The sequence below is a fragment of the Crocodylus porosus genome, unplaced genomic scaffold (assembly GCF_001723895.1).
Source record: "Crocodylus porosus isolate Cpor-Errol unplaced genomic scaffold, CroPor_comp1, whole genome shotgun sequence".
In the NCBI taxonomy this organism is placed as follows: Eukaryota; Metazoa; Chordata; order Crocodylia; family Crocodylidae; genus Crocodylus; species Crocodylus porosus.
Genome location: NW_017728917.1, coordinates 5,029,147 through 5,054,042, shown reverse-complemented (window position 1 = coordinate 5,054,042; position 24,896 = coordinate 5,029,147). Strand labels below are relative to the sequence as shown.

The 24,896-nt window shown below is 41.8% G+C and overlaps 1 protein-coding gene across 4 annotated transcripts in view; it reads left to right on the top strand.

Moving 5' to 3' along the window:
• Positions 1 to 24,896, top strand: part of CNTN4 (contactin 4) — a 565,520-nt gene that overhangs the window by 486,952 nt on the left and 53,672 nt on the right. For all 4 annotated transcript variants that reach the window (XM_019536614.1, XM_019536612.1, XM_019536613.1 and 1 more), the window contains exon 13: positions 13,974 to 14,101. In XM_019536614.1, the coding sequence (XP_019392159.1) occupies positions 13,974 to 14,101 (128 nt within the window). The remainder of the gene's footprint in view (positions 1 to 13,973; positions 14,102 to 24,896) is intronic.

Sequence of the window (24,896 nt, the reverse complement as noted above, 5' to 3'; positions counted from 1 at the left end):
GCGGTTTTAATTCAGTGGAGTCAGCTTGGATTTGAACATGGAAAAAATCTGCCCCATGCTCTTAAGAATATCTTACTCTGGAAAAAAAAGCTACTTTGGAATAATATTTTTAATTCCTCTTAACAAAAACCTGAAAAAATATAGCTTACGTTTTCCTCAACTTTGCAACTTAAAATTCTATAATGAAGAGGAAGTAAGTTCATACATAGCGATTCATTTCAGTGAAGCAAATGCATTTTGCATTCTCCAAGAGCTAAATATAGGTCAATCTCATTATAACAAACCCCCATTTTAACAATCCCAATAGCAGGAACCTTTATTATTATTATTATTATTATGTTGCAGCAAATTGACTAACCTTTGTACAGAACACCCTGTTAATGAACTTTTCTCCCAGTCCTAGAGAGCATTGTTATGATGGAATTGCAAGGTATCAAAACTTAGGTATGAATGGTTAAATGAAAAAAAAATGTAATTGCTACTTTTTTCACTGTATGAAAAACCATTCATACCTAAGATAAATGCAGGCTTACATGATTGATAATTAGAAAGACCTGAAGTTTTATTTTAGTAGGGCTTTTTTCTACCTTCTGTGGCCTCAGGCCACTACCAGAGCCCACTACACCAAATCATGCAAGTATCAGTGTATCCCAGAGCATCCTAACTAATTTACTGCTTTTGTAATAGTAGCAATTTGGTGGGTCACTGAGTCACCAGCACAAATTATAAAAGAGAATTTCCATCAGTATTGGGCAGACAGTGGTCCTTTGCTTTTATTTGATCTGATCTTTTACAACCATCTTTGAATGTGTTCCTGATTCAGCATTCAAAATATCCCTAATATCACTCAGACCAGGGGTAGGATTTTACTGATTTTCATGAAATGTTTTGTTTTTTCTTTTTTAAGAAAAAAAAAATCCTTAGTTTCATAGCAATTCAGTAGGGAGGCATTTCCCCCACCGGAAATGGGGTGGTCAGCCACCCGAGGGTCAGCCACCAGAACCCGTGGATCCCCTGAGAACCACGCTGGTTTCATAGGATCCAGTGAAGGCCCCAGCCACACGCACAGAGAGGCATCTTGGAGACCTGAGCCATGTATCGGGGCCCAGGGAGCTCCGTCTCTCTGGAGGTCTAACCTCCCTCCCCCAAAGCACCACATCTGGACTATCTACATGTTCCAAAAATGCATCTCTAGCCAGGTGTCTCCCCGTTGTAGCCCACTGCTCAGCTGATTTCACAGCTCTTGCCAGGTTATTTTCCCATCCAGCTATCAATATATACAATCGAAAAAATACCTGTCACCTCAGGAGATGAGCAGAGATGACTATTAAACCTTGGAATAAGTTCCCATGTGTTTTGTTTATAAAATAGCAGCTCTGGGTGTCTCTTTCCTAGTGGTGCTAGGAAAAAAGCACCACTTTTTGCATCTGTGAGATGAGGTATGAAATCCTGGCTCCGGCACGGTTTTTTTTCTCTTCCATATGAATCCTTGGGGGGCCACGATTTCAGCTTGGGCAGTGGGTCTGGACTGGGGTACTGCAGCGTCCTGGGGTGCATGGCCCCTGTAAGAGCAGGTAAACTCGGGCTCTTCCACGTTGCCTCTGCCTAAACACCCTGGCAGCCCTCCCCACAGACCCTTGCACCAGCTCCAGGAGCCTGGGAAGGGCAGGGGAATAAGCTGAGCTGTAAAGCATAGCCCGTGCCCACGGGAAGCCCTTGCACCAACTGCCCTGTGCTCAGAGTAGCACGGTCTGTCACAGGCAGGTGAACGCGGGGCCCTCCTTTTTCAGCCCAGCTCATTCCCCTGCTCCTCCCATACTGGTGGAGCTGGTAGAAGGAGCTGTGGGGAACAGTGGCTCTGTTACCACCATCCAAGTCCCCAGAGATGCAGCTGGGGCTACACTCACCCCCTTGGGTAGAGACGGCAGTAGGCAGAGCGGGGGCAGGAGAATAAGGCACTGCAATGTTATGCCCCTGCCATCTTTACCTAGAAGCTACAGCAGCCACTGTCACCCCCTTGCACCTTCTGCTGGGACGGCTGCCTCCCTTCAGCGTCTACCAAACTCCCGTCTGCACAGCAAGCATCCTCTGCCGGCACTGAGCGGCGAGCACCACCTCTTGCCATGCTCTTAGAGGTGCCCTGCCACCCCATGAGAGCCTTGTAAGGGTGCCACAAAGCATAAGGAGAGGTACGCGCTGTAGGAAACATAGCAGTCTTGAAATAGAGTGCCACAAAGTTCAAAGACGTTACAGAGGGGTGTCTCGAGTCTAAAACTTCAGGCGTTTAGCTAATGTGGTGTTACTGTTAAAAGACCTGCCAATTGGCATGGCTAAGCAAGGGCCTAATCTGGTGCCCATCCAAGTTAATGGAAAGACTGCTGCTGACTTCAGTAGATTTTGTAGCAGGCTGTAGTGTCTGCAGGATAAACCCTATCCTTTTACGGGGTGTATTGAAGGAGCTGAGGCTGTTGCATCTTCTCTTAGATTCATAGACTCGGAGGGTCTGGAAGAGACCTCGCAGATCGTCGGGTCCAGCCGATAACAGACCCAGGGTCTTCTACTTGAAAACTAACAAGTCTTTAAGGGAGACAGTTGTATTCACCTAATGCAGTAGTAGGTGACCTAGCACCAGTGTTTATATTCAATTATGAGTTTAGTTTGATTTTAAAATAAAAACATTTTAATGCAATGCTAGCACTAGCTGTCTGCGCTGTAGTCATACCTAATGTGACAGCTAAATTACCACAGTGATTTTAAATTGGACAGAAATATTATGTGGTATAGAAAGCTGCTTTAAAATCCAGGCATCCCATCAGCCTTATTTAATTAGCCCAGTCTACAAGACTGTTTTCTTCCCATGATCTGTTTGTCTCTTGCTTTATTTTGGGCTTTTTATGGCCACTAATCGCTGCAGTATTTGAGTGTCTTCCAAGCAGCAATAACGAAGTTACTAGTGGATTTCATGGAGTCTCTGATTCTCCTCATGTCATGACCTAAAATCTCTGCTTGAGATGTTTGGTTTAGGTGGGGCACTGTACAGCTGTGAAAACCTATTCTGTAAGATGCACTTGTTTTTCAGCCACGTCTTCTGTGTGCCACGTGGTAGGATTCAAACCTGGGAAGTGCTGATCGCTGCCAAAGAGCAGTGCCCTTCCTAGACTCAGGATGTAATACAGCCCTGATTAACGCCATGGAAGACCTCACACCGCGTTAAGTAGAATATGGATCTGTCCATCAGGACCCAATATTGACACCAGCTCGCTAGGTATAAAGGTGCAGAATGGAGTTCCTAGTCGCATCCTTTCTGTTTCTTGCTTCTGACTTCACTTCACTAGTGACTGATTTTCCAACAGTGATAAATAAGTGCATATGCACCATTTAATCAGACTAAGAAACATTATGATCATGTATCAAGGCAAGGTCCTGGTCTCAAAGTACTTCCAATAGGCATAAATGCAAGCAGTTATTCAGGGAGAGTTTCGCTGACTTCCGTGGGAACATTTATCATGAACAGCTTTTACTAGCAAAAGGTGTACAATCAGCCGTATAAATATTTTGGCATTTTTATTTTACTGAAGTAGAATCATGTGTCAACCTTTTTTTTTTTTTCATGGGATCACTTCAAAAATCTCAGTCCTCTAGTTAGTTCAGTGATGAATATTAGGAAAAGGGTAGCGCATTACAAAGTAACGAGATAAAAGCACATGGAGATGCACAAAACCAGAAATGATGCAGTGCACCTGATTGAATTCATAGCATGATCGGATCCAGAGTTAGCTTTAAAAATTGCTCAAAACATGTTGAGGCCCTTTGCTGTCTATAGAGTTATGGTTAGAGACTGAACAAATACATTGTCAGATGCGCTTTCTGGTCAGTTGGGTTTGTCGGATCCATGAATTTTTTTCTCCCCTAAGGTTCCAGAGGATGGCTAGTGGGCCATTCATCTCACAGGCTGAAATACACTGTTTTTCACAGGTACATTTAACCTAAATCTTCCCACAGAAGACAGATTATCTTTTAGAAGAACTCTGTCACCACGGTCTCTCTTCAATAGCCATGTCAGCCGCGGCCACAAAGGCTGTACATGAAGGGATCAATGGTGGTTTTATCTGAAATTGCACTCACTGTTGTTTCTTCCAGCTGACGTTCATTTAAATGCCTCCTCTAAGACATCTTTTCTCCCTGTAACAGAAAAAGGATCAGACATCCTAAAAATTGTTTCCTGGGGAACTAAAATTAAAAACATTCACTTGGCTAAGCATGAAATATTTCTGATTTATGTGTTTAATCAAGAGCTGAAGCAAGTAAAGATATTATTGTATTTCATAAATTGAAATATTAATATTATCAAATAAGCAGCAACATAACGTATTTCATTGTAGAAGTACTAATATGTCTGTTTGTAGAGAAAATTGCCATTTAATTGCAATGAGTACTCTGCTTTGAAGAGACACATAATCCAAAAGACCAGGAGCTTACCTGATACTATTTTCACGTAGGATGTAACAGTACTGGTGCCGCACCACGTGCCACATCCCTGCACCCCATTCACACTCCATGTGTTTCCACCAGCTTAGCAGGGAAGACAGGCATACCTTATTCAATGTGCATGTGAATATTTGCAGTATCATCACTTGGTCAATTTTAATTTTTCAGCTATCAGTGCAACTGCGTGTCCCTTGTAATAGTAAATACATCAGCATGAATCTGTTAGTAGTTTGCATGTCACCTTAACATACATAAGGGCTTCTCTCTTCCCAGCTGATTGGAAGATACCAGCAATGCTTATCAACCCCTGGGTCTCAGCAAAGCTCTTACATTTAGTTCCTGGACCCTTACTATTTTTTTTTTTTTAATATTTAATGTGCTTCTGAGAACAAGCTGTGATAGTAAATAGTGCAAGGCTGGGTTTGTCAGAGCAAATGAATACTGCATGGGTCGGGGGTAGAAGGGGTTTGAAATTGCACAACAGATCCTAGGTGTTTTTTGACTGAAATGAATAGCGCAATTACACAAACACTTTGCTCTGAGGCCTGGTGGAGATATTTCAGGTTTGTGACATGGTTACAAAATTATTTCCACTCCACCCCACCCCAATGTTGGTGTTGGATCAATGAAAGCATTGATGACAATACTCTTGGCTTTCAGTGGGACATGTAATGGCCCTTGATAATGTGTTACTCTCTGCACCATATTTGACTGCTGTTGGAAATGCTAGTGTTAAATATTTAAATAGGTTTTGGTCCATAACTGTCCTTTGTGTGTTCTCTTTTCCAAGGTCCATGCCAAGCAAATGCCTCAAGGCACTTCTTCATTTTACTTTCAAGACAGTAAAGGGCATTCACAATCACGTTGGCAGTATAACATCAACAAGAACCTGTCATGAAAATTATGTACATAGCAATGTGGGGAGAGACCTCTTCTTTAGGGTGACAGGAAGTGTTCAGCTTGTGACTTTTATCATTGGCTGCTGTTGCAGAAAAATAAAATAAAATAAAAAGACAGGGTGGAGGGAATTATTTTCAGCATTTTTAAAAGTCCCCCGTCCCCAGCCTGATGTTGATTTACAAGAATGACAAGGTCAGCTCTTCAATGATTAGAACCTAAAGCCTCATTTTAAAAAACACAGATTGAATTTATCTCATAATTCCAGATATGTTCTTATTCTCTGTGGATCTAAAATCTCTAGTTGACAGCCAAGACCAAGAGCTTCTGTACATTACAGATAATGTAATACGTTGAGGATAAGATGATCTCTTTTAGGGATAGAGGGATGCTGAAGTACCTTGTTCCTCCTTTAGTTTTATTTTTTTTTCAAATTTATACTTTATCTTCTTTAGCTTTTCTGTGATAGTATCAATTATTAAAAGGCAGCCTACAGGTAGGTCAGTTGCACTAACCTGTAGAAAAGTCATAGCAGATTTACATTTTCAATTTGCTTTATCTATTATTGACACAGGTATTAGCAGGGAACCTGGATGCTCAAAATCAAGTCAAATGGTTTAAATTTGGAAATCATAAAGTACATCCATGCTGGACCCTGGAAAATCTCACCTGGGCAGCAAAATGACTTCTAAAGGAAAAAAAAAAAAAAAATGAACATGAACAAGGAGGACTTCTAATTAGTTTCAGCAGAATCCTTCAACCTCCTGGTACTCTGTAAGAACTACAAAATGTGTTTAGACCAGGGGTGTCCAACCTTTTTGAATGTGGGGCCGGATCATGAATTTTTTATCACCCAGTGGGCCGGCGAGCCATATTCAAAGACCTCACAGGAAGCGGTATCACTTCACCCCCTGAAACAAAAGTACAGTGTTTACTTTCATTTCCCGTTGTAGCACCTCGGGCCTCAGAAAACAGCTTGGAGGGCCACATGTTGGACAAGCCTGGTTTAGACAATCTAACCAATTTTTTTGCATTATTTTTACCCTCCCTTCTGTAAATAATATTATAGTACTGAAGTACCACAGTACTGAATGTTATATCTTGTGGTCACATATATGACATGACAGAGGCAGATTTTGTGGGTTCAGTTCTGCAAAGACTTTAGAAATCAGTGGGAATGTATGTTGGAATCAGTGGGAGTATACACATTCATAAGTGTGTACTAAGAATAAAGTGACTTACCATGCCCAAGTATGCTACCATAGTGGCCTGATTCATAGGGGGAATGTCCAGATCTTTTAAGAGGACATTTAAGGTATTAAACAAGGGTGTTTCATCCTAAAAATGAATAGTTCATGTATGACAATACTTTGCAACCTGTTTTGCGCTTCCCCAGTGAATATGCTGTAGCTTGATACACGAGGGTCTTATAGATTGTGTCACAAGACATAGTTTTAGCAGATCTTGTCACGGTATATTTTTGAAAGAGGTTTTTAATTTAAATATTTATCACCAGTGAAAATTAATGGGCCATATCCAGCCCATGGAAAGGGATATGTTGAATTCTATATTCTGAAAAACCAAGAAATCAACTTCTAGCGTGAGAAACCCAACTTGCCGCTGTTGTTGTTGTTGTTGTTGAATCAAGTCTGATATCACCAATATTTGTCTTTAATTCAGCAAATAAATACCGACTAATTTTTCAAATATTCTTCTTCCTACTCAATAGAAGATGTTCTCCTAATAGGTAGACTTCACAACTCTGAGTTTCATGTCTACTTCATAGAGCTGGATGTGTCAGACATTTTCCAGTCCAGTGTTCTCTTAAGCTCAACTAGCCATGCAGGAGGAAAATCTGATTTATAATCTCATAGTTGGTGGTAATATCTGTATTTAAAAGTTATGGCAAAATGCAAAGCCCACCGAAGTCAATGTAAAGACTCCCATTGATTTGAGTAGGGATTTGATCCATTCTAAATATTTATCATCATTGCCCTGAGACTAAATAGTACTGTACCATGTGTATAGTCATTTCGTGAAAACTTTGAGTGGTAACCACTCAAATAATGTTTATGAGTGCCTGTCTTGTAATGGTCCTCTAATACTGATTTTAACTGGATATTCAAATCTTATAAATACCTAAGCACTTTAGAGAGAGAGGAAAGAAGAAGGAAGTGGTGAAGATTGCTAAAGATATATCTGGCAGACTTTTCCAAGATATGAAGTTGGAATGAGCCTGTTGGTTTCATTATTATTATGCTTTCCAGGAATCAGCAAAGTGATTATAGTCTGGTGAATTAGGATGGAGATTTTTGCCTTTCCAACCCAGATTTCACAATAAGAAAAATTCTTGGAGACCTTGGTCCAAATACTACTAAAATTAAAGGATGACTAGTAGAGAATAAACTGCCGTATGTATTAATCGGACAGAATGTATAAATAATGATTGATAGAGACTGAAAAATAATTAGCATTGATTTTTGGTAAAACTCAGTGGAAAACTTCACATTTGCTAATGCCATTCTTACTGACTAAGCCTCTATTATTGTACAGTAAATGAGTTGCAAGCGATGGCCACATTAACACACTATCCAAAGAATATTACTTTTTTCCCCTCACTTTCCACTTTGGAGTAGTTTTATAGAACTATGCAATTTGGGGGGAAAATATTCAGCAATTGACATTTGATTCTTCATTACCAGTAATACATGCTTTTATGGAAAATGATGCTTTACTTTCAAATCATTCTTTGCAACTAATTATAAAATGTATTTAGTGGATATATTAGAGAACAAAGTATGGTGAACAATGCCTCATTTAATTTGAACTTCTCATCTTGAAAGAAAATTTTCAACCAAACTGCTTAAAGTGGTTGATCAAGAGATGTTGAAATATTTTCTTTCAATCTAATTAGCAGTATGAGAGCCATCAATGGCCTACAATGAGCCTTTTCCCTCACTTAATGTGGATACACAAGGAAAATCTGTGAAGCAGCAGAAATCAACGGAAGTCAATCCTACTTTTTGCGCTATCCAAAGCACATTTCAAAGAGTGAAAATAATTACACATTACCTTCTGCTACATGGACTTCAATTTAATAGACAAAATGTACATTGTAGATAAGCAGGGAGGCAGAGAGGTGGGTGGGATTGCCTTTTTTGGACTGGAGAATATTGTTGAGCTTGCTTTTGTTGTATTGCTTTGAAGTTAGTGCAGGTCAAGAACATCTTCAACTTTTTGCTTTCTTAAACATTGAAATGAATAGCAGCCACAAGTGCTTTCCTGGAAGTAGCTGTTTCTCGCCACCGTGAGATGTAGGATACAGCAGTAGATGGACAGAATCCTGTATTTCACTATACAGTTTATTCAATCCATGCATTGATACATGGCAACATAGAGAGGTGGATAAGTAGTAACGTACCATCTTCCTCTAGTTACTGGAGAGCTGCCCGAAACTCATAACCTGACGTAAAATCCATAAACTAGTTAAGCAACAGGCATTACTAACCCTATTATTGATATTTATTCTGGATTTGATGATCTTCCGAGGTCCCTTCCAGTCCTAATGTCTACGGGATTTATGAAATCGTACCGAGCACCTGTTGGGTAATCTTCTTGGGTTATCTTCCCCATGCAATAGTATGGGTGAAAGAGATTGGAAGATCCCTGATAACTAGAGGAAGACTGAAGAATTGCTTCTTGCCTTCACTTTGTTGCCATGTATGTGTCAGCAGCAGCCAGGGCGAAGGCATAGGGGGAGGGTTTAGTACTAATCTTAGGACAACTTGCACTTTTCCTTCCTTCTTGCATTGAGAGCAGAAGTTTCCGTGCACAGAATCTCACACACGTTGCCCAGAAGTCCACATTTTTCTTTGCACAGGAGCCCCTGATCACTGCCACTGCTGTAGCTGGCTTCATGCATTAACCCTGAACATGAATTAATTCAGGCAGTGGCAGCTTCCTCGGTGTGCACATTGAGCACATACAGTGACAACTGACATGCGGCCTGGCTTCAGCACTGCCCCCCGTGAGTGAAATGTCTCATTGGACTCAGCAGTGACTGCACTCCTGTCGGTAGCTGTCATATCCAACTGTGCAGACTCCAGAGAATTTTCCATGAATGCCTTGGACAGATGTGCTGTGAACTCGACTTGATCCCTCCAGAGGAAGCATTTCCCAAGGGATTCCACCTGGGAAAGGGCCAGGCGAATATGAGCACACGGTAATAAATGACAAGAAGCATGCATCCATAGATGTCATGACAGAAGATTAAAAGCTGACTGAAATGATGGATTCTAGTTAAAAATATACAGCGGGACTTCTGCTGCATTTTAACACAGCTACACTTTTCTTTAAGGCAGGTAGCTCTCTTCCTTTTCCTGACTTTTTCATATGTAGCTTGGCTGGGATATATTCAACTTCCTCTGTGCCTCTCCCAAGATTTTCCTGCAAAGAAATCTGCTGTGTCTCTCCTGACTGCCTGGCTGCCATCTGCTGAGGAGTCACACTAGGTGCCTTCTTAAAGCATTTCGTGTTTTTGCACTGGGTGCAAATAATCTTTGCTAAGTCTCTTCTCTCTTGCTTTCTACATCCAACACAACACTTGGCGGTATGCTTATGATGCAGGAAGGTGGTATGCTTATGATGCAGGAAGGCTTTTTGCAGCCGTATTCACATAATGGAAAATTAGGAAATTAGCTGTGACTTAGTAAAAAACAAAAATTGTTAGGTGAGTAAGGAACAGCCTGACTGATAAACAGTGGGCTTTGCTGGCAGAGTTACTCAGGGGTCAAAGATGATTTGGGAACAAAAGTAGAAGTGCTATTAAAATGTTCTGAGTACACAAGGTTGGGAAAGAGGATCAGTTTATCATGCAGGAAGACGTAGATCATACTGAGGACTGGAGAAAGAGAATCGGTGAATTTAATCAAGCACATTTTAATAAATGTGAAATTGGAGACTAACAACAATAATTTTTCCTATGAGATGGGAGCTTGTCTGCTAGAAATACCAACGGAAGAGGAATAAGATCTGAGCATGATAGTAATCATAGGACAGCTAGGAGCCAGCAGTGTGGTACAGGCAAGGAAAAAGCAAATGTGGTCCCAAAATGTATCAAGCAAGGTATTTCTAGAGAAGGAATTAATGTAATTGGATAAGGCGTCAGTAAGACATTTACTGGAAGGCAGAGTATATTTCTGGTCACTCGTGTTCAAAAAAGATTAATTAACAAATGTGTCTGAGAATGCAGAGTCTGGTTTACAAGTGGAGCCTAAAAAAGCTGGATGTATTTAACCCAGCAAACTGAAGGCTAGGAGGATGACTGTCTGCCAGGAGCTACACACCAAGGGAGAAAGGGCAGTGTGAGCATAAAAATAAATAGGTACAAACTAATAAAATTTAGGCTGGAAATTGGAGCAAGGTTTTTCTAACCGTTGGACAAGTGAGATCCTGGAACAGCTGCTAATAGAGCTAATGGGAACCAATATTTAGTATAAAACTATGTTTAAGATGAGGCTTTTTGAATTTAAGAAAGGACTTGAATGCTGTGGTTGCTGGCAATAGATAGCAATGTGCTGATGATATAGATGGTCCATCCCAGACCCCCAAGCTACGTTCTAAATCACCATGCTGATAGTAATGCCCATTGATATTTTATTATGTTTCTTGCCTCTCTACAATGTTTCTTCCTGGTCACTGTGGACTTTAGAGGGACAGGGAGCACCACAAATTTCCATCGAGCTGGAGGGGAGATCAACAGAGATGAAGAATGGCTTATGCTCCTTCGAAATCCTGAACACACTTTTTCTGGAAAGAACATTGCGATATCTCTGTCTTATTTACTAGTAAAGCTCACCAGATCTTTGAATGATCCTAAATCAAGAAAGGCCTGAAAGCTCACTGGGCAATGTGTGATATGTTCTCTCTCCGGGGGGCTTATGCTGCGACGCATTGATAGCAAATATGTAATGATATACCACATCTAATCTCTTCTCATCTGCTGTTGTCACCAGCAGTGCAATGGAAATGGTAATCAGTTTTATTTCGGACTGGAATACATTGATTAGACCCACCTGAGTAGCGTATACCCTGCTGCCAAGGAGTTTCCCAAAGTATCTGATCATGCCAATCGTTAGCAGGCTGCGCTTTCGAACAGCAGGGCATCAACTGTATCAGGAAGCTCCTACATCAAGTAAATTGTATTCCAGGCCACAAGACTTAGCTTCTATGTTCTGTAAGGAGTGATGATATGAAATACGTTCCTACTTGGCTTATGGCAATTGTCTTTTCTTCTAACAGATTACCAGGCATGAACTCCTTTTAAGCTGGTTTGGGACTATGCGAAAGATCATCTGTAGGTTCAGAAAAGGCTACTGAACAAAGCTAAATTGTTTGCAGAGACCTGTGCATTTTAGGAACATTTTTTTTAAGAGTGCAATAATCAGTTATAACAACCATGTTGATTGAACACTGTTTCTGGGAGGAGAACGTACAAGAGAGCCCATATGAATGGAAAAAATGTCATAGATTTGAAATAAATTCGCCATCAAATGTGCAGTCTGACTTGAGTTTTCTTTCCCCTCTCACTGGGGCACCACTCCACACCCGTTTCTCACACATGCTTTAGCCAGAAAGGAGCAGAGCCATTATCTGTTGTTTGCGACCTAACCAAAACATGGGGAGAAAATCAGCATAATCTAACACCAAACGGTATGTTTTCAGGGTTTGTTTCCAGTTTCCAGCAGTTTCCCAGGGGGTGGTGGGAGGCCCAGTCAGCTTGTCTGTGTTGAGAAACCCCAGGCTAAAAGTGGGCACACATGCGGCATGAATACTGAATGGTCAAGGCAGCATAAGCAGGACTCCTCTGTAGTCTGTCTGTTTGGGCGATCCCTGGGAGGTGGAACTTGGATTCTAGTAACCGCTTCAGTAATATTTAAGTATTTATATAAAGTGAAATAGCATCAACAAGAGAGACTGAGGACCTCCAACCCCGAGATATCCGCTGTCACTTCATCTTCCCCTCCAAAAAAAAAAAAATTTCAAACAAAACTGTGATGGATTCAGTCCAAATTCATGAATAATCTGGGCTAACCACAACTGGGTCACTGAAAACAAATAGTTCAGCCTTAGTGAAGACTATTGTCCTGTCTTACCTACTCTGCACGGGAAAGGTTCATTCAGCTCCATGAATGTTGGCCCAATCATGGTATCTCGGAGCAGAGAAGATTCCTGAGGTCTCTGAGTGAAGAAGGAAAGGGCGATGACTTGGGGAAAGGCACCGTGCTGCTAAGTCGAATCAATGGTGTCGGTGTGAAGTCTCCTTTGGAGAGGGTTCAAAGGGAGGGAAGTGCTTAGGGAATCTTGAAACATGGTCTTTCTTGTGGGTTGGCAGAATTACTGCACCAGAGAGATGTGGTTGTGCTTTAACAGATATCACCCCCATAGTATGATTAGGGATACAAGATGTCAGAAGAGTTCATTTTAGAAAGAGAAAGCAAAACACTTGAAGGAGGACCTTGGGAGCATTGTAACAGAAAATCAGATATCCACAAGCAAAATGCTCATTGAAAAAGTGCATGCGTTTTCATGGATGCTGGGTGACAGTAGCCCCACAGCATACAAGAAGGTGCCAGCTTTCCTCAGAGTCGCTGTGCTGTAAATCATTTACATTTTGCATCCTGAATTAGGTGTCAACCAAACACCATACAAGCCTGAGTACCTGCAGTCTCAAGGCACATGAAATAATATTCTCCACACTTTTTGGTGCCCCAGTTCATGGACCTAGCTTATGATACAGGGAGTTTTGCAATAGAGAATATGGATATTCCTTATTTTAAGTCAGAGTGACAGCGGTGAAAAAGAAAATGAGTGATCTATGATGCAATAAAAAAGCCCGTGCAGTTAGTCCTGGAACAAAACTAATGTAATAAATGGATGGGAGCGGGGCAGGAATCCATTTTCTGCATTCGGCTCTTCAACTGTCCCTTGCTATACAATTCTTGTGCGCCCCTGAACACGCCAGGAGGAGCGCACAAGGGGAGGGGGTTAATGGAAAGGACTCGCTAACAAGGAAGAGCAGTGCAGTTGAATCACATGACCGGTAAGTGTACATTGTGCATGGGGTTGGGATGTGGAAATGCATCCTGAGTTTGGCACCCTCACTTGGACAGACATTAGAAAACTTGCAGGAAAAAAAAAATCAATGAACACAAATCAAAATGTAGTATGTGAAAGCTCTTACAGTAGCAGTGAGTATCTCTAGATTGTTAGAGGTAGCTTGTGCGCCACACGTTGCTGTAGTTGTCATTGGGAGCACTGAGTATCAAAGCACAGATTCACAAATTACACAGCTTGCCAGTGTGTAAATTAAAGTTGCCCTCAAGTGAAGATACAAAAAAACCCCCCAAAAAACCCTCATGTAAATGATGCATGCAGTATGTATGAACTGGGCCCTAAGAGATTTGTATCAGTTGAATCCCATCTGTAACTGGCAATGGACTGTTCAAACTGTAAATAATTGATGCAGACTCAAAAGAATTTTATGCTAACCTTAAAAAAATAATTTTCATGCCTGACTGCCTTTCCAGAATCACAGTTTTGGAAGATGGGAGCCTTAGAATTGTCAATGTAACAAAATCAGATGCTGGAAGTTACACCTGTATAGCAACAAACCATTTTGGGACAGCTAGCAGCACTGGAAGTTTGGTGGTGAAAGGTAATGACAGTCCTTCATATATATATATATATATAGATATATATAGATATAGATATAATTGATACCTCCATCTTAAATTCTAATTCTGTGCTTTTTTATGCTCTGATCTGCAGAGATACTGAATCGCTAAAGCTCCCAGTAAAGTTAATGGGAGTCTGAAGTGAGTGCGAACTACTGACACAAAAAGCACCTTTTCAGCCAAATTCTGTGATATAAATGAAGGGTGTTGAGTCCCAGTTCTGAGGTCGAATGTATGTTGATAGTAAAATCTGTTTGCAGGCATACTGAATACAGTGTTAGACAATGTTAGTAAATATGTTTTGTAATATAAATAAAATTGAATGGGATGAGATAGCTGTTGAACTAGGTGGACTATTTCTCTTTTGGCAGTAGCCACTTCAAAAGAATTTGCCACTATAATGAAATATTAAGGTCCCAATCAAGCAAAGCATATACTTAATGTTAAACCCATGGGTTTAAAATCTGCACACCCATGGGAGGAGTTTCTTACCACAGTCAGAAAGTCAGTAAGCTTATGTCCCTTTGTAAATGTTTATTCAACTGCAAATATTCTTGTTATTTCTATACTTGTCTTATTGTCTTAAAAATTCTATTATTTTAATAGATCTCATCTTGTTATAACATAGCATAATTTTTCTCATTGAGCTATAGTCTATGTTCCAAAATATAATTGTATGATTTAATACTGTTAATCTAACCTTTGGTTGATTTTCCTTCATTTTACAATGAATTCTGAATATACGCCCAAGAATTCTCTCTCAAAAAATTTTAAAAACATAAAAATTAAAATGTTTGACAAAATAATCTAAAGCTGTAATTTGTTTGATGCACTGACGCTGACAAATGGTTTAAATTAAAATATGTACTGTTTATGAGCAGTCCAGTGTCTGATGAATGATTATAGGCAACAGGCGTATAGATTATTACACTGATAAAACACTCTCCATCACCCTCTTATTTGTGGAAAATCCTATATTGAATCAGGAGAGATTGATTACAAAGCAATAAATCAATCATAGAGCTCTAATGCTGTCAGTTTTAATTCTCCTATACATTGGCAGTGATGGATAGCATTGGTTTTGAGGCTTTCCCTATCAATTATTTCTGTGGTATACAGGGAACACTTGAAAATGTTTTAATGAAATTTTAAAGGGCTAGCTTCATAATCAGAGTGGGTTTAAGAAAGCGGTTGCAAAATACTAGATCCTAGTGAGGCCAGAGATCTCTTCATAGTGTTTTACCAGCTGTGGATGTGTGTGATAGTGTACCAGGATCTACATGGAGCAAAATCTACCCTCAGGTATTAGATGTGCATGCATGCCATGTCTCAGGATAGGAGATGGCCCAATTTGAATGTTAGAGTTGTTCTCTTCCTTTGATTTTTCATTCCTCAGTCTATATTAGAGCAGAGTTAGGCATATATTAAGCAGGTTCTTGCTCTGAATAATTTAACACGGGTTCAGTGAAGTCAATGATCTGTCCCTTGTGTGATTTGTATGGTAAGTACTCAGTTCTTCCCTTTTGCCCGTCCCATAGATTATGAAGGGCTGAACAGCTCTTGTTAAGTGCTAGGAGCTTTGTGATCCCAGGACAGCCTTGGATTTTAATGGGCAGAAGATACAGCCCCAAGGGACTGCAAGGACTATGGAGACACAGTATAACATCCTGTCACTTTTGCTCTCAAAATTTTACAGTCCTTTTACACAGACAGATCTCCCACTGGGGAGACCAGCACATGTAGAAATTAAAAAGTGAGACCCTAATACGGGAAAATCTGCATAAAGTATAGTTCCTTCATACATCAACTTTTCTTTTGTTCTTACTTTAAAGTGAAGGCTATAAGGGGACTATATTAGGTGCTAAAATAAACAGAAAGTAGCAAAGTCATTTCCAGTTTGTGTAGCTTGACTAGCCCGTGCCTATGCACATATTAGTCTCTGTGCACAGAAATATGGGAGTCCCTAAGGTTAAAAGTAGGTCTGTGTTTAAGTTGTGTCTGACCATTTTAATCCATGTTTCCATCAAGCAGAGCCATAACAAATAAGTGTGAGTGAAATGCTGGGAGCTCTGGAAAACCTGGAAGTAGCCAAAGGTCTTGCTTAAACAGCTCTTGTAAGGTGCTGGGGGCTTTGCCGTGCACCACTGAATGCTGGAGCAGCCTTGGATTTTAATGGGCAGAGGATATAGCCTCACAATTCCCACTGGTTTAGAAGAGGAGGTAAACAAGCCTTTTCCCTTATAGAGAAGCATTCCAAGAAACAACTCCCTCTTAGAGGAAGGTCTAATCTGTGAAGGTGCGAATATAAATGCACATTATGGCTGAAAACTGGAGTTTATTACAAAGGCTGTTACCGTCCTTATTGGTGCAGAAGACTACATCTTTCAACCTTCTTCCCCCATCCACTATAAAAAAAAAAAAAAAAAAAAAACCAGCTCCTATAGGAATGGTACAGAGAAGAGACTGGTGAAGTGGCCTTTCCTGCAAATTCCCATGGGGTTGCAATCATTATGTTAGTTGAGCAATTCCCTTGGGCTCAAATCTTGAAGATAGAAGTGCCAAATCAATGTGAATCTGAATGGATGAGCCCTCCCATTTGTGTATATCACAAAACCATCCCACAGTTCGACACAGCTAGTCAAGGCTGTCGATCTTAGGTCAAGATCAGTCCAGGGATAGACTTGAGACAGACTCGAAATGTAGCGAAAGCTGTAGGTAAGGAAACTGGACAGACCTTGCCCAGAGCATACCTGAGTCAAATAGACTTTCTTACTTTTACTAGCTTTGAGATGTAATGCTTTAAAAGAAAAAAATAACTGTGGGTTTTACATCAATGGCCAGAATTTGCCCCTCAATCCTAATGCAGCACTGAATGGGTGCATATGAGGATAGAATTTGCTCCTTAGGGCATGGTCACGTGAGGTAAGCTAGGTGGTGAATTTACAGCACATTAACTTTAAGCACAAGATGGCAGACGTAAGCGCTTTGCGTTTACCCCAGGCTAAGGGCATACACAAGGGTAGTTACCAGAGAATAACTGATGAGGTTGTGCTAAACAGGGACTGATTTTGATCTCACACTCGTTTGTGTCTATTGAACGGGTGCGAGATCATGGCAAACTTCTGGATGGTAGTGAAAGGAAAAAATAGGAGTGCAGAGAGCAGGAAAAGGGGAAATGGAAATATAAAGGAGGGAAATAAAAGAAAAAAAACGAGGCACAAGTCTGCAGTATTTTTTAGGTTGCTGGAAAGGTTCAAGTGTGGTTGTAGTGACAAAGTGCTACTCTTCTGGTATGCACAAGAAGGATTCGTAAGGGTGCACACAGCAGTATAATAAATCTAAAAGGAGCTGAATGACCCGAAGCAGTTTGAAAACTACAGCTTGAAGCCACTGTATAAAATGTGGTTGGCATCACCCTCATGTCCTCCTCTCTGTCTCTTCCTTTGGTATAAAAAAGAATGAGTCTAGCTTAGTGCCATTAAAGCACACTTGTGGAAACCTACCCTTAGGACATGATTCTCAGCTTTGGATCCCCAGTGGATAGAGGGACTTCCTTTGCTGCCACAAATCAGCCACCTAAGCTGATAACATTTTGGATACACCCAATGCTCCCTGTGTTTCTTCTTGGCTCGTCCTAGGCAACTTCCTGCTCAGTAGGCATGTCTACATGTGCAAATAATCCAGGAGCAGTTTACTTGAGAGCAAATTATTGTAAAGTAAACTCTTCTGGGTATGTATCTACACATTCAGGGATGCAGGAGTAGATTTGCTGCCACCCCCGCCAGCCTGCAGCACTGGCCCTCGGCAGCAGTCAGGAGAAAGGCCCAGGGAGTGCCTTCTGCCAGGGCAGGCTCCTCCACTGAAGCCTGGGCAGAGACAATGTCATGGGGCCTGGGCTGGGAGATCCTTATCCCCCAACACCAGCTCTGTGGTTGCAGGGCCATTGTTGGGAGATCCTTCTCTCCCAGACCAGGCCCCATGATCATAGGCTGGGAGGGAAGGATCCCATGACCACAGAACTGGCTGTGGGAGAGAAGACTCTCCCAGTACCAGCCCCGTGACCACAGGGCTCAGGCTGGAAGATAAGGATCTCCCAGCCCCATGAGCATGATCACAGAGTAGGGGCTGGGAGCTCCATGCTGCCTGCCCAGGCTCCAGGGATGGAGCCTGCCCCAGCAGCAGGCAGCTCTCAGGGGCAGAGAGCAATATCCCCCGGCTGACTGGGAGCCAATATGCTTCCAGTCAGGTATCTACACGTGCGCCACTGGACACTGAGTAATCAAGAGTTAATTTGCTACTTGCATTTTGACTCGTGACTGGAGCCAAATACTGCACATTAAGCATCTGTACGTGTAGATGGTGCTGCTTACTGCACAGCAATTAGCTTTAATCTCGAATAAAACATCTTGTGTAGACGTGCCCAGTGTGTGGATGGTTTGGCACAGAGGCATCCAATTCTCCCTATGGGTAGGGGGCTTGAGCACCTAACTCGGAGCTTTGCATTCCCTCCATGATACCTAAAGGGTATGCATTGTGTACCTAATTCAGAGATGCCTACCTCCTTCTTTGGATCTATCTTCTTTGGTGTTTGTGGCTTATCTAATTCTTCCCTAGTATTAAAGGAATAGTCATTTGGAGGAAAATTGTCATTCCTCTCAGAAAATTGGAGGAACTGTCCCCTAGTCATTGCAACAGTTCATGTGTATTGCATCCACTCTGCAGTCTTTACCTTCCCTTTTTTCTTATCTTCATAAGAGATTAGCAAGCACTGCTTTCTCCCTCACTGCTCAGCTCTAACTTGATCCCATTAGCATTAATGGGAGTGACATGTGTGCTGGAAGCAGAGAATATACCCTTAAGTCCAAGGCATGGATATTACCAGCGACCTGTGAAACGTAATTTTGGAAGCTGCACCATAAAAAGTACAACGAGCAGAAAACTTTCAATCTCCAAATGAACTGTGTAAAAAAGCTGTATTTTACATTCAAATGCCTTGAATTTCTATGCCCTAAGTTACACATGGAATAGTTTTGGTGGAAATAGGACTGAATGCCTTATTTTAATTCAACGTGTGGTCTACAAAAGGACTAATTTATCAGCTGACGTGTTCTCTGACCTTAAGATATGCTTGTATTCTTTTTGATCTCCTCGTGTGTCGTTGATTAACACCCCGTGAAGGTCATACATCACAAGACATCTTTTCTAACCTTTCGGTGTCCATCCATTAACAATGAGGGTTTTTCTTTTCTTTTCTTTTCTATTTTGAATCCTATCACTCTCACTTGCAACCACCAACTTTTAAGGGAGAGATGCCAACAGTGTCAAAGACAGCATGAGCAAGGGTAGAGAGGAACAGGAAGGTTAGTGTCTGTTATGCCAGATCCAGAGAGGCTTAAAATAAATCTCTGGCAAACAACCAGAGAGAGATGAATAAATATTCGTATTATGCACGAGTAGACAGCTTAAAAATATGAAATTCTGACAGGTGCCCATAGGGCTCTTTATTAGCATGCTGTTGTCAGAAATTTTGAACCTCAGTAGTTTTCCAAACCAATCAGAATACATTTTTTGGTGTGTTCTGTTAGTTCTAAGTGCGAACTGCTCTGGCCTTTGAGACCCAAATTCTTGCAAACTTTGCATGTATGGTATGACCTTTAAATTAAAAAAAAAAAACAGGTATTGTATCTATAAGGATAAGGAACAGTTCAGCAGACAGCATTAGGGGATCTGTAGAACACAGAGTATATTTATATGCTGCATATAAATATTAATTTTCAGACCTTTTTTCCCATTTTAACTGTACCTGAGGCTAAATGTTCCAATTCTTCCATGACAAAAAAAAAGACTTGGTACTTGAGGGTTTACATAACAAACAGTGTAAACAGTATTGGGTATATACTGTACAATGCTACTTTATTTGAACTTAATATGAACTTAAGTGGCTAATAGTGACAGCTCTGAGCTAGAAGATAGATTCAGATTGCAAGACCACGCAATAGCAGAACTGAACACAGTTTATATAGCTAGTAAAGGTAACTCGTTTGTGCATCAATCCAGCCTGTTGTCATCTACCTTTTTAAACTCTGTGGTCCCTACTGCATGTGTGAAGCCCCCTGGAATTATTGCCCAAGTACTGTCAGTGGTTCAAGGAGGTCAAGCTTCCTTCGTCTTCCCCGCTATATTCTTCTATGTCTTGTTTAAATAGACCAGTAGGATCCAGTTTGCTTATAGAACTGTTTTATTACCAACCACTCCATTTTCACTTTGAAAGCAAGGTTTCGTTGGCAGGCGGTGGTTCAGGAGGGAGCAGAGAAAACAAGCTAATGAAGTTACTGCAAATGACAATAGTACATTGCTACTGTTTCCTTTACAAAATGAGATCAGTCTTCTGATGCAACTTGCTGCTTACAAGATGCACTAAATGCATGGGTTCGTGACAAAATTAGTTTAGTGCGCTTGATCCGTGTAATACAATTTAGTTTCGTGGCTGAAAAAATGGAACATGGGCAAGAATAACTGCTTCAGCTGTTAACTCTCAGCGTAGAGATATGTTGTGGGTCCTTGAGAGTGTTTGATGGTTGGGGACAGTGACACTTTCTCTTTCTGTCACATAAAATAGTCTAAACCTCTGAATTTAATTGTGCAGCCTGGTTTGGCATGTATAGCTGCATAGGATAATGCTTTATAATATTCTTATACCAATACTGCTTGTAGTATTGCTTTAGGTTCCACTGGAAATATGAGGTAGCATTCTTCTCTGAGTGCCACCTTGTGCAGTATAACATGGGTATAAAATGCTAAGGAATCAGAGTGGTAATAATTGACACCCACTTTGTGTTCACTGTGCGCTAGTGTAAATAGTAAGATACAGGACAAGGGAGAATCCATCATTTAGAAGGATCAGTCTGCTGGAAGTAGCATTACTGCTTTCTAGTGTCCTACAGTCCAATAGGTAGAGACTGGGCCTGTGACAAGCAGCTAGTATTCGCTTCGGATTTGGCAGATTCAGGGGACAGTGATTCCATTCGGTGCTTCGAATCACAGCCCTGATTCAATTCGGGGGAATCTGATTTGGAGATTCGGCTGCTGCTGAATCTCCGAATCACCCAGGCCCATCCCCTGCCTGCTCTCCCAGCCCGGCAATAGCTGGCCCACTCGCTCCAGCTCCCAGCACTTGTTTTAAAAAAAATCCTGACTCAGCGGGTGCTGCCGGGCAGGGGAACAATCCCTGCTGCCACCCACTGTCACATGCTGCATGGGGAGCTCTGCACGAGCCCCCCAACCCCTCCCCTCACTCCCCCAGCCGTGCCATGGGTGCCCTACCTGGGCCAGCTCTGGCCCTTTAAGAAAAAAAAAACAATCCTCCTTCCTGGACTCTCCACTCCTGCCAGCAGGGGGCACTCCCTGCTGCCCCCCGTTGCCCCAGACCAAATGGGGAGGGCTCTGCAGGAGCCCCCCCAAAGCCCCGAGGCCGCTGCAATAGCAGTGAGTCCCAGGGCTTTTCTTGGGGTTTTTTTTCTTAAAGGGCCGGAGCTGGCCCGGGAGGGGCCAGGGGAGCAAGGGAGAGCTAGGGGGGCTTGTGCAGAGCCCTCCATGCAGCGTGGTCCAGTGGGGGGCGGCAGGGATTCCACCACCACCACCACCACCACCACCACTCGGCAGCACCCAGTGAGCACTTTTCCAAAGATTTGGAGAGCTTTGAGTCGATTCGGACCTTTAGATTGGTCCCCTGATTCGATTCGGATTCAGAGATTCGGCCACTGAATTAGGCCAAATCTCCTCCAGATGGAATCACCACCCAAAGCTTCGCACAGCCCTAGCAGGGACAGCATCAGTATGTTTTTTTAATATCTGTGATTTTCTTTTCTCCAAAGCAGATGATAACAGTTGTGACAGGAGGGACATGCATCCAGGACAAGGACAAGTTCTTACCACATTATTTGCCTGTTTCACTTCAACAATATGCTTCCAACTGCTGTGATCCTGTATCATAGTCACCAACATGTCACTATTCAATAGTGGTGAATGGCCTAACCCTTTTAAACAATTATAATACATGTTGTCATTGTTTGCATCCCAGTTCATATGTGCTGTTTTGATTTTTAGCTGTTTGCATGAAGACTAGATTAATTAGTTAAGAAGATGCCAATAAATGTATTCCCATACTGGGAATACTGGAATAGAAGGGTCTTTGCTCAGAGCCTTGGCTTGATTTGAATTATTTTGTGACAAAACTGTTACTTTTTGGATACATGGACGTACGGTGCTGTGTTTAAAATGTTACTGTTTGGTAAAGTGCAGCAAATTCTTCTAGGGACTATTTGGGTCCATTTTCAGAGATTCATAGATGCTTGGGTGAGAAGGGACCTCAACAGATCATCAAGTCCGGCCCCCTGCCCTGGGCAGGAAAAAGTGCTGGGGTCACATAATATTTTCAAAGACTCCATATCTGCCTTCTATGACTCTCTAATTTTATACATTATTTTAATAATTCATGAGGTTCAGGTGTAGTACAAAGACCATACAGATACACCCTTTATTTTCCCACATGAACCATACCAGTAACCTGCAGAGCTCTTGCTTGTGTTTGCTTGCAACATCTAGATCTTCTGTTTCTCTCAGACTTAGTATTTGAACAGTTTAAAGTGCATTGAATGTTGAAATACATTGATTAATTTGCTACTGTATGCTAGGACGAGAGAATAAGTTACACTAGTGGTGCTCAACCTTTTGTCCCCATGGGCCAAACGAGTGGCACACAGCCTGAATCTGTGGATCAGTGCCCAGATCAGGCCCTGTGTGCCTGTATCCCACCTTGCACTGCCCAGATAGTGCCCAGTGCATCTCAGTCTTGCCTCACACTGCCCAAAGCAGGCCCTGGACATCCAGATCCTACTCTGTGCCACTCAAATGAGGCGCTGTACCACCCTGGCTCCAGGCACTCAATCGAGCATGCAGGGCCACCCTATCTAGCCCATAGCGCTCCCCACAGGTCCAGACATTTGGCAGCACAGAAGCAATGAACACTGCTGCCACTCCCCTGTCACCACCAAATTTTTGGACGTGTGGAGCGCTCCAAAGGCCGTTGGACATGGCTCTGGGAGCTGGGGGTTTGAGCACCTCTGGCTTGTACAATACGTCACTTGTATTTGCACTATACCCAGGGGACCTGGGTAGATTTGTACTATGATATTGTGTCAGAGTAGGCATGGAATAACTGTTTTTTTCACCTTCAAAGATTATGAATTCTATAGCCGGCAGCCGCTGATCCTTCTGGATCATGATGATTGTGTAGGAGGTCCCCAGGATCTGTATGCGTATACCTAGGCAGCAGTATGGAGGAGTGAAAGCTGACCAGACTTTCCACCCCCCATTTAGACCATTGAGATAGCAAGTCCAGACTTGATCTGGCCTTTGGATTCGGTGCCATGACAGCTGTCATTATGTGTGCCTCTAGGAATCGAACCCGGGTCTCCTACGTAGCAGACAAGGATTTTTCCACAACATACTAGGCCATCCAAAAAAGATAACTGGAAAGAAACCTTATTTCTGTAACTCCAAAGCTCTGTTGCACTAGACAAACACTGCTTTTTAACAATTAGCCACCTTATTCATCTTTTATATTTCAGAAGTTTTCTTCTCAAGCTGATTTGTACACTAGACTAGGATTTCTCCAGGTCATTTGTGGTATAATATAACTCACAGGCATGTGTTAAGAAGCATACTCACATCCGAGTAGAACTGCTTATACCTCCTCTTGGCTTGTGAACAACCTTCTTCAGTTGGTCTGGGTGACTTTGATACATTCGGTACCCGTCAGCCCTCCTGAAGCCTCAGCGTGCCAAGGCTGTTTATAGATGCAGGGTCAGCTCTTTGAACAAAAGCAGGCAAATGCTGAGCCTGTTGTAAAAAGTCCCATCATATTACTGAAAGAAATGCCACATTGTTACTTCCAAATGGAATTCCTTCTCTTGTTTTAGTATCATCATGTTGGTGCATTAATTTCAAACATGATGGTGCGATTGGGTCAGCTACGGTAGTTAACTAGGACAAGAATTTTACATGACTCCTTTAATTTATGTGGCTGTTTCAGACTCTTTATTGAAATGACATTAACTGGATTGGTTTGATCCCAATTCCTTTAAACACTATCCTACTTACCAGTAGCTTTCCTCCAGGGGACACTGAGAGCTTTTTTTCTTTCTGATCACATGAGACTACCGCTGTGTGTGTTGTGTAGCTATGGAATAGTCAGTTATCTGTAACTTTGCGGCCTTCTTTCTGGTCTTCCTGTAGCCTTATTAGAATTGCCAGTCACGTTTTGGTGATGATGCTAAAATCAGACACGTGATTTATTTTTATTTTTTACTGTGCCAAAACAGAGCTGAAAATAGATTGTTGTAATTACTGTTCTGATCGCTTGCTTGTCCAGTCCCCTGACATGGTACCCAGCACAATGAAGTAGCAAGGGTTGGTGAGCTTTGGTGGATGTCTTCAGAGGCTGATATTATGTATTTAAAATCCCGAGGATACAGGCAGATGCTTATCTGTCTGCCTCCCTCCCTGTATATCCAACCTGCTATTCTAGGGAAAGTTACATGATAAATGCTAGGATTACATTTCTGTTTATAAGGTGATCATAAAATACAAGTAAAATTGTTCTTAGGTCCCCTGCTAATAGTCCAATTCCCTTGAAAATATTTGCCTATTCTGCTAAATTTTATATTTTTAATTGGACCTACAAATAATCCCACTATAATTACAGACCTACACCTG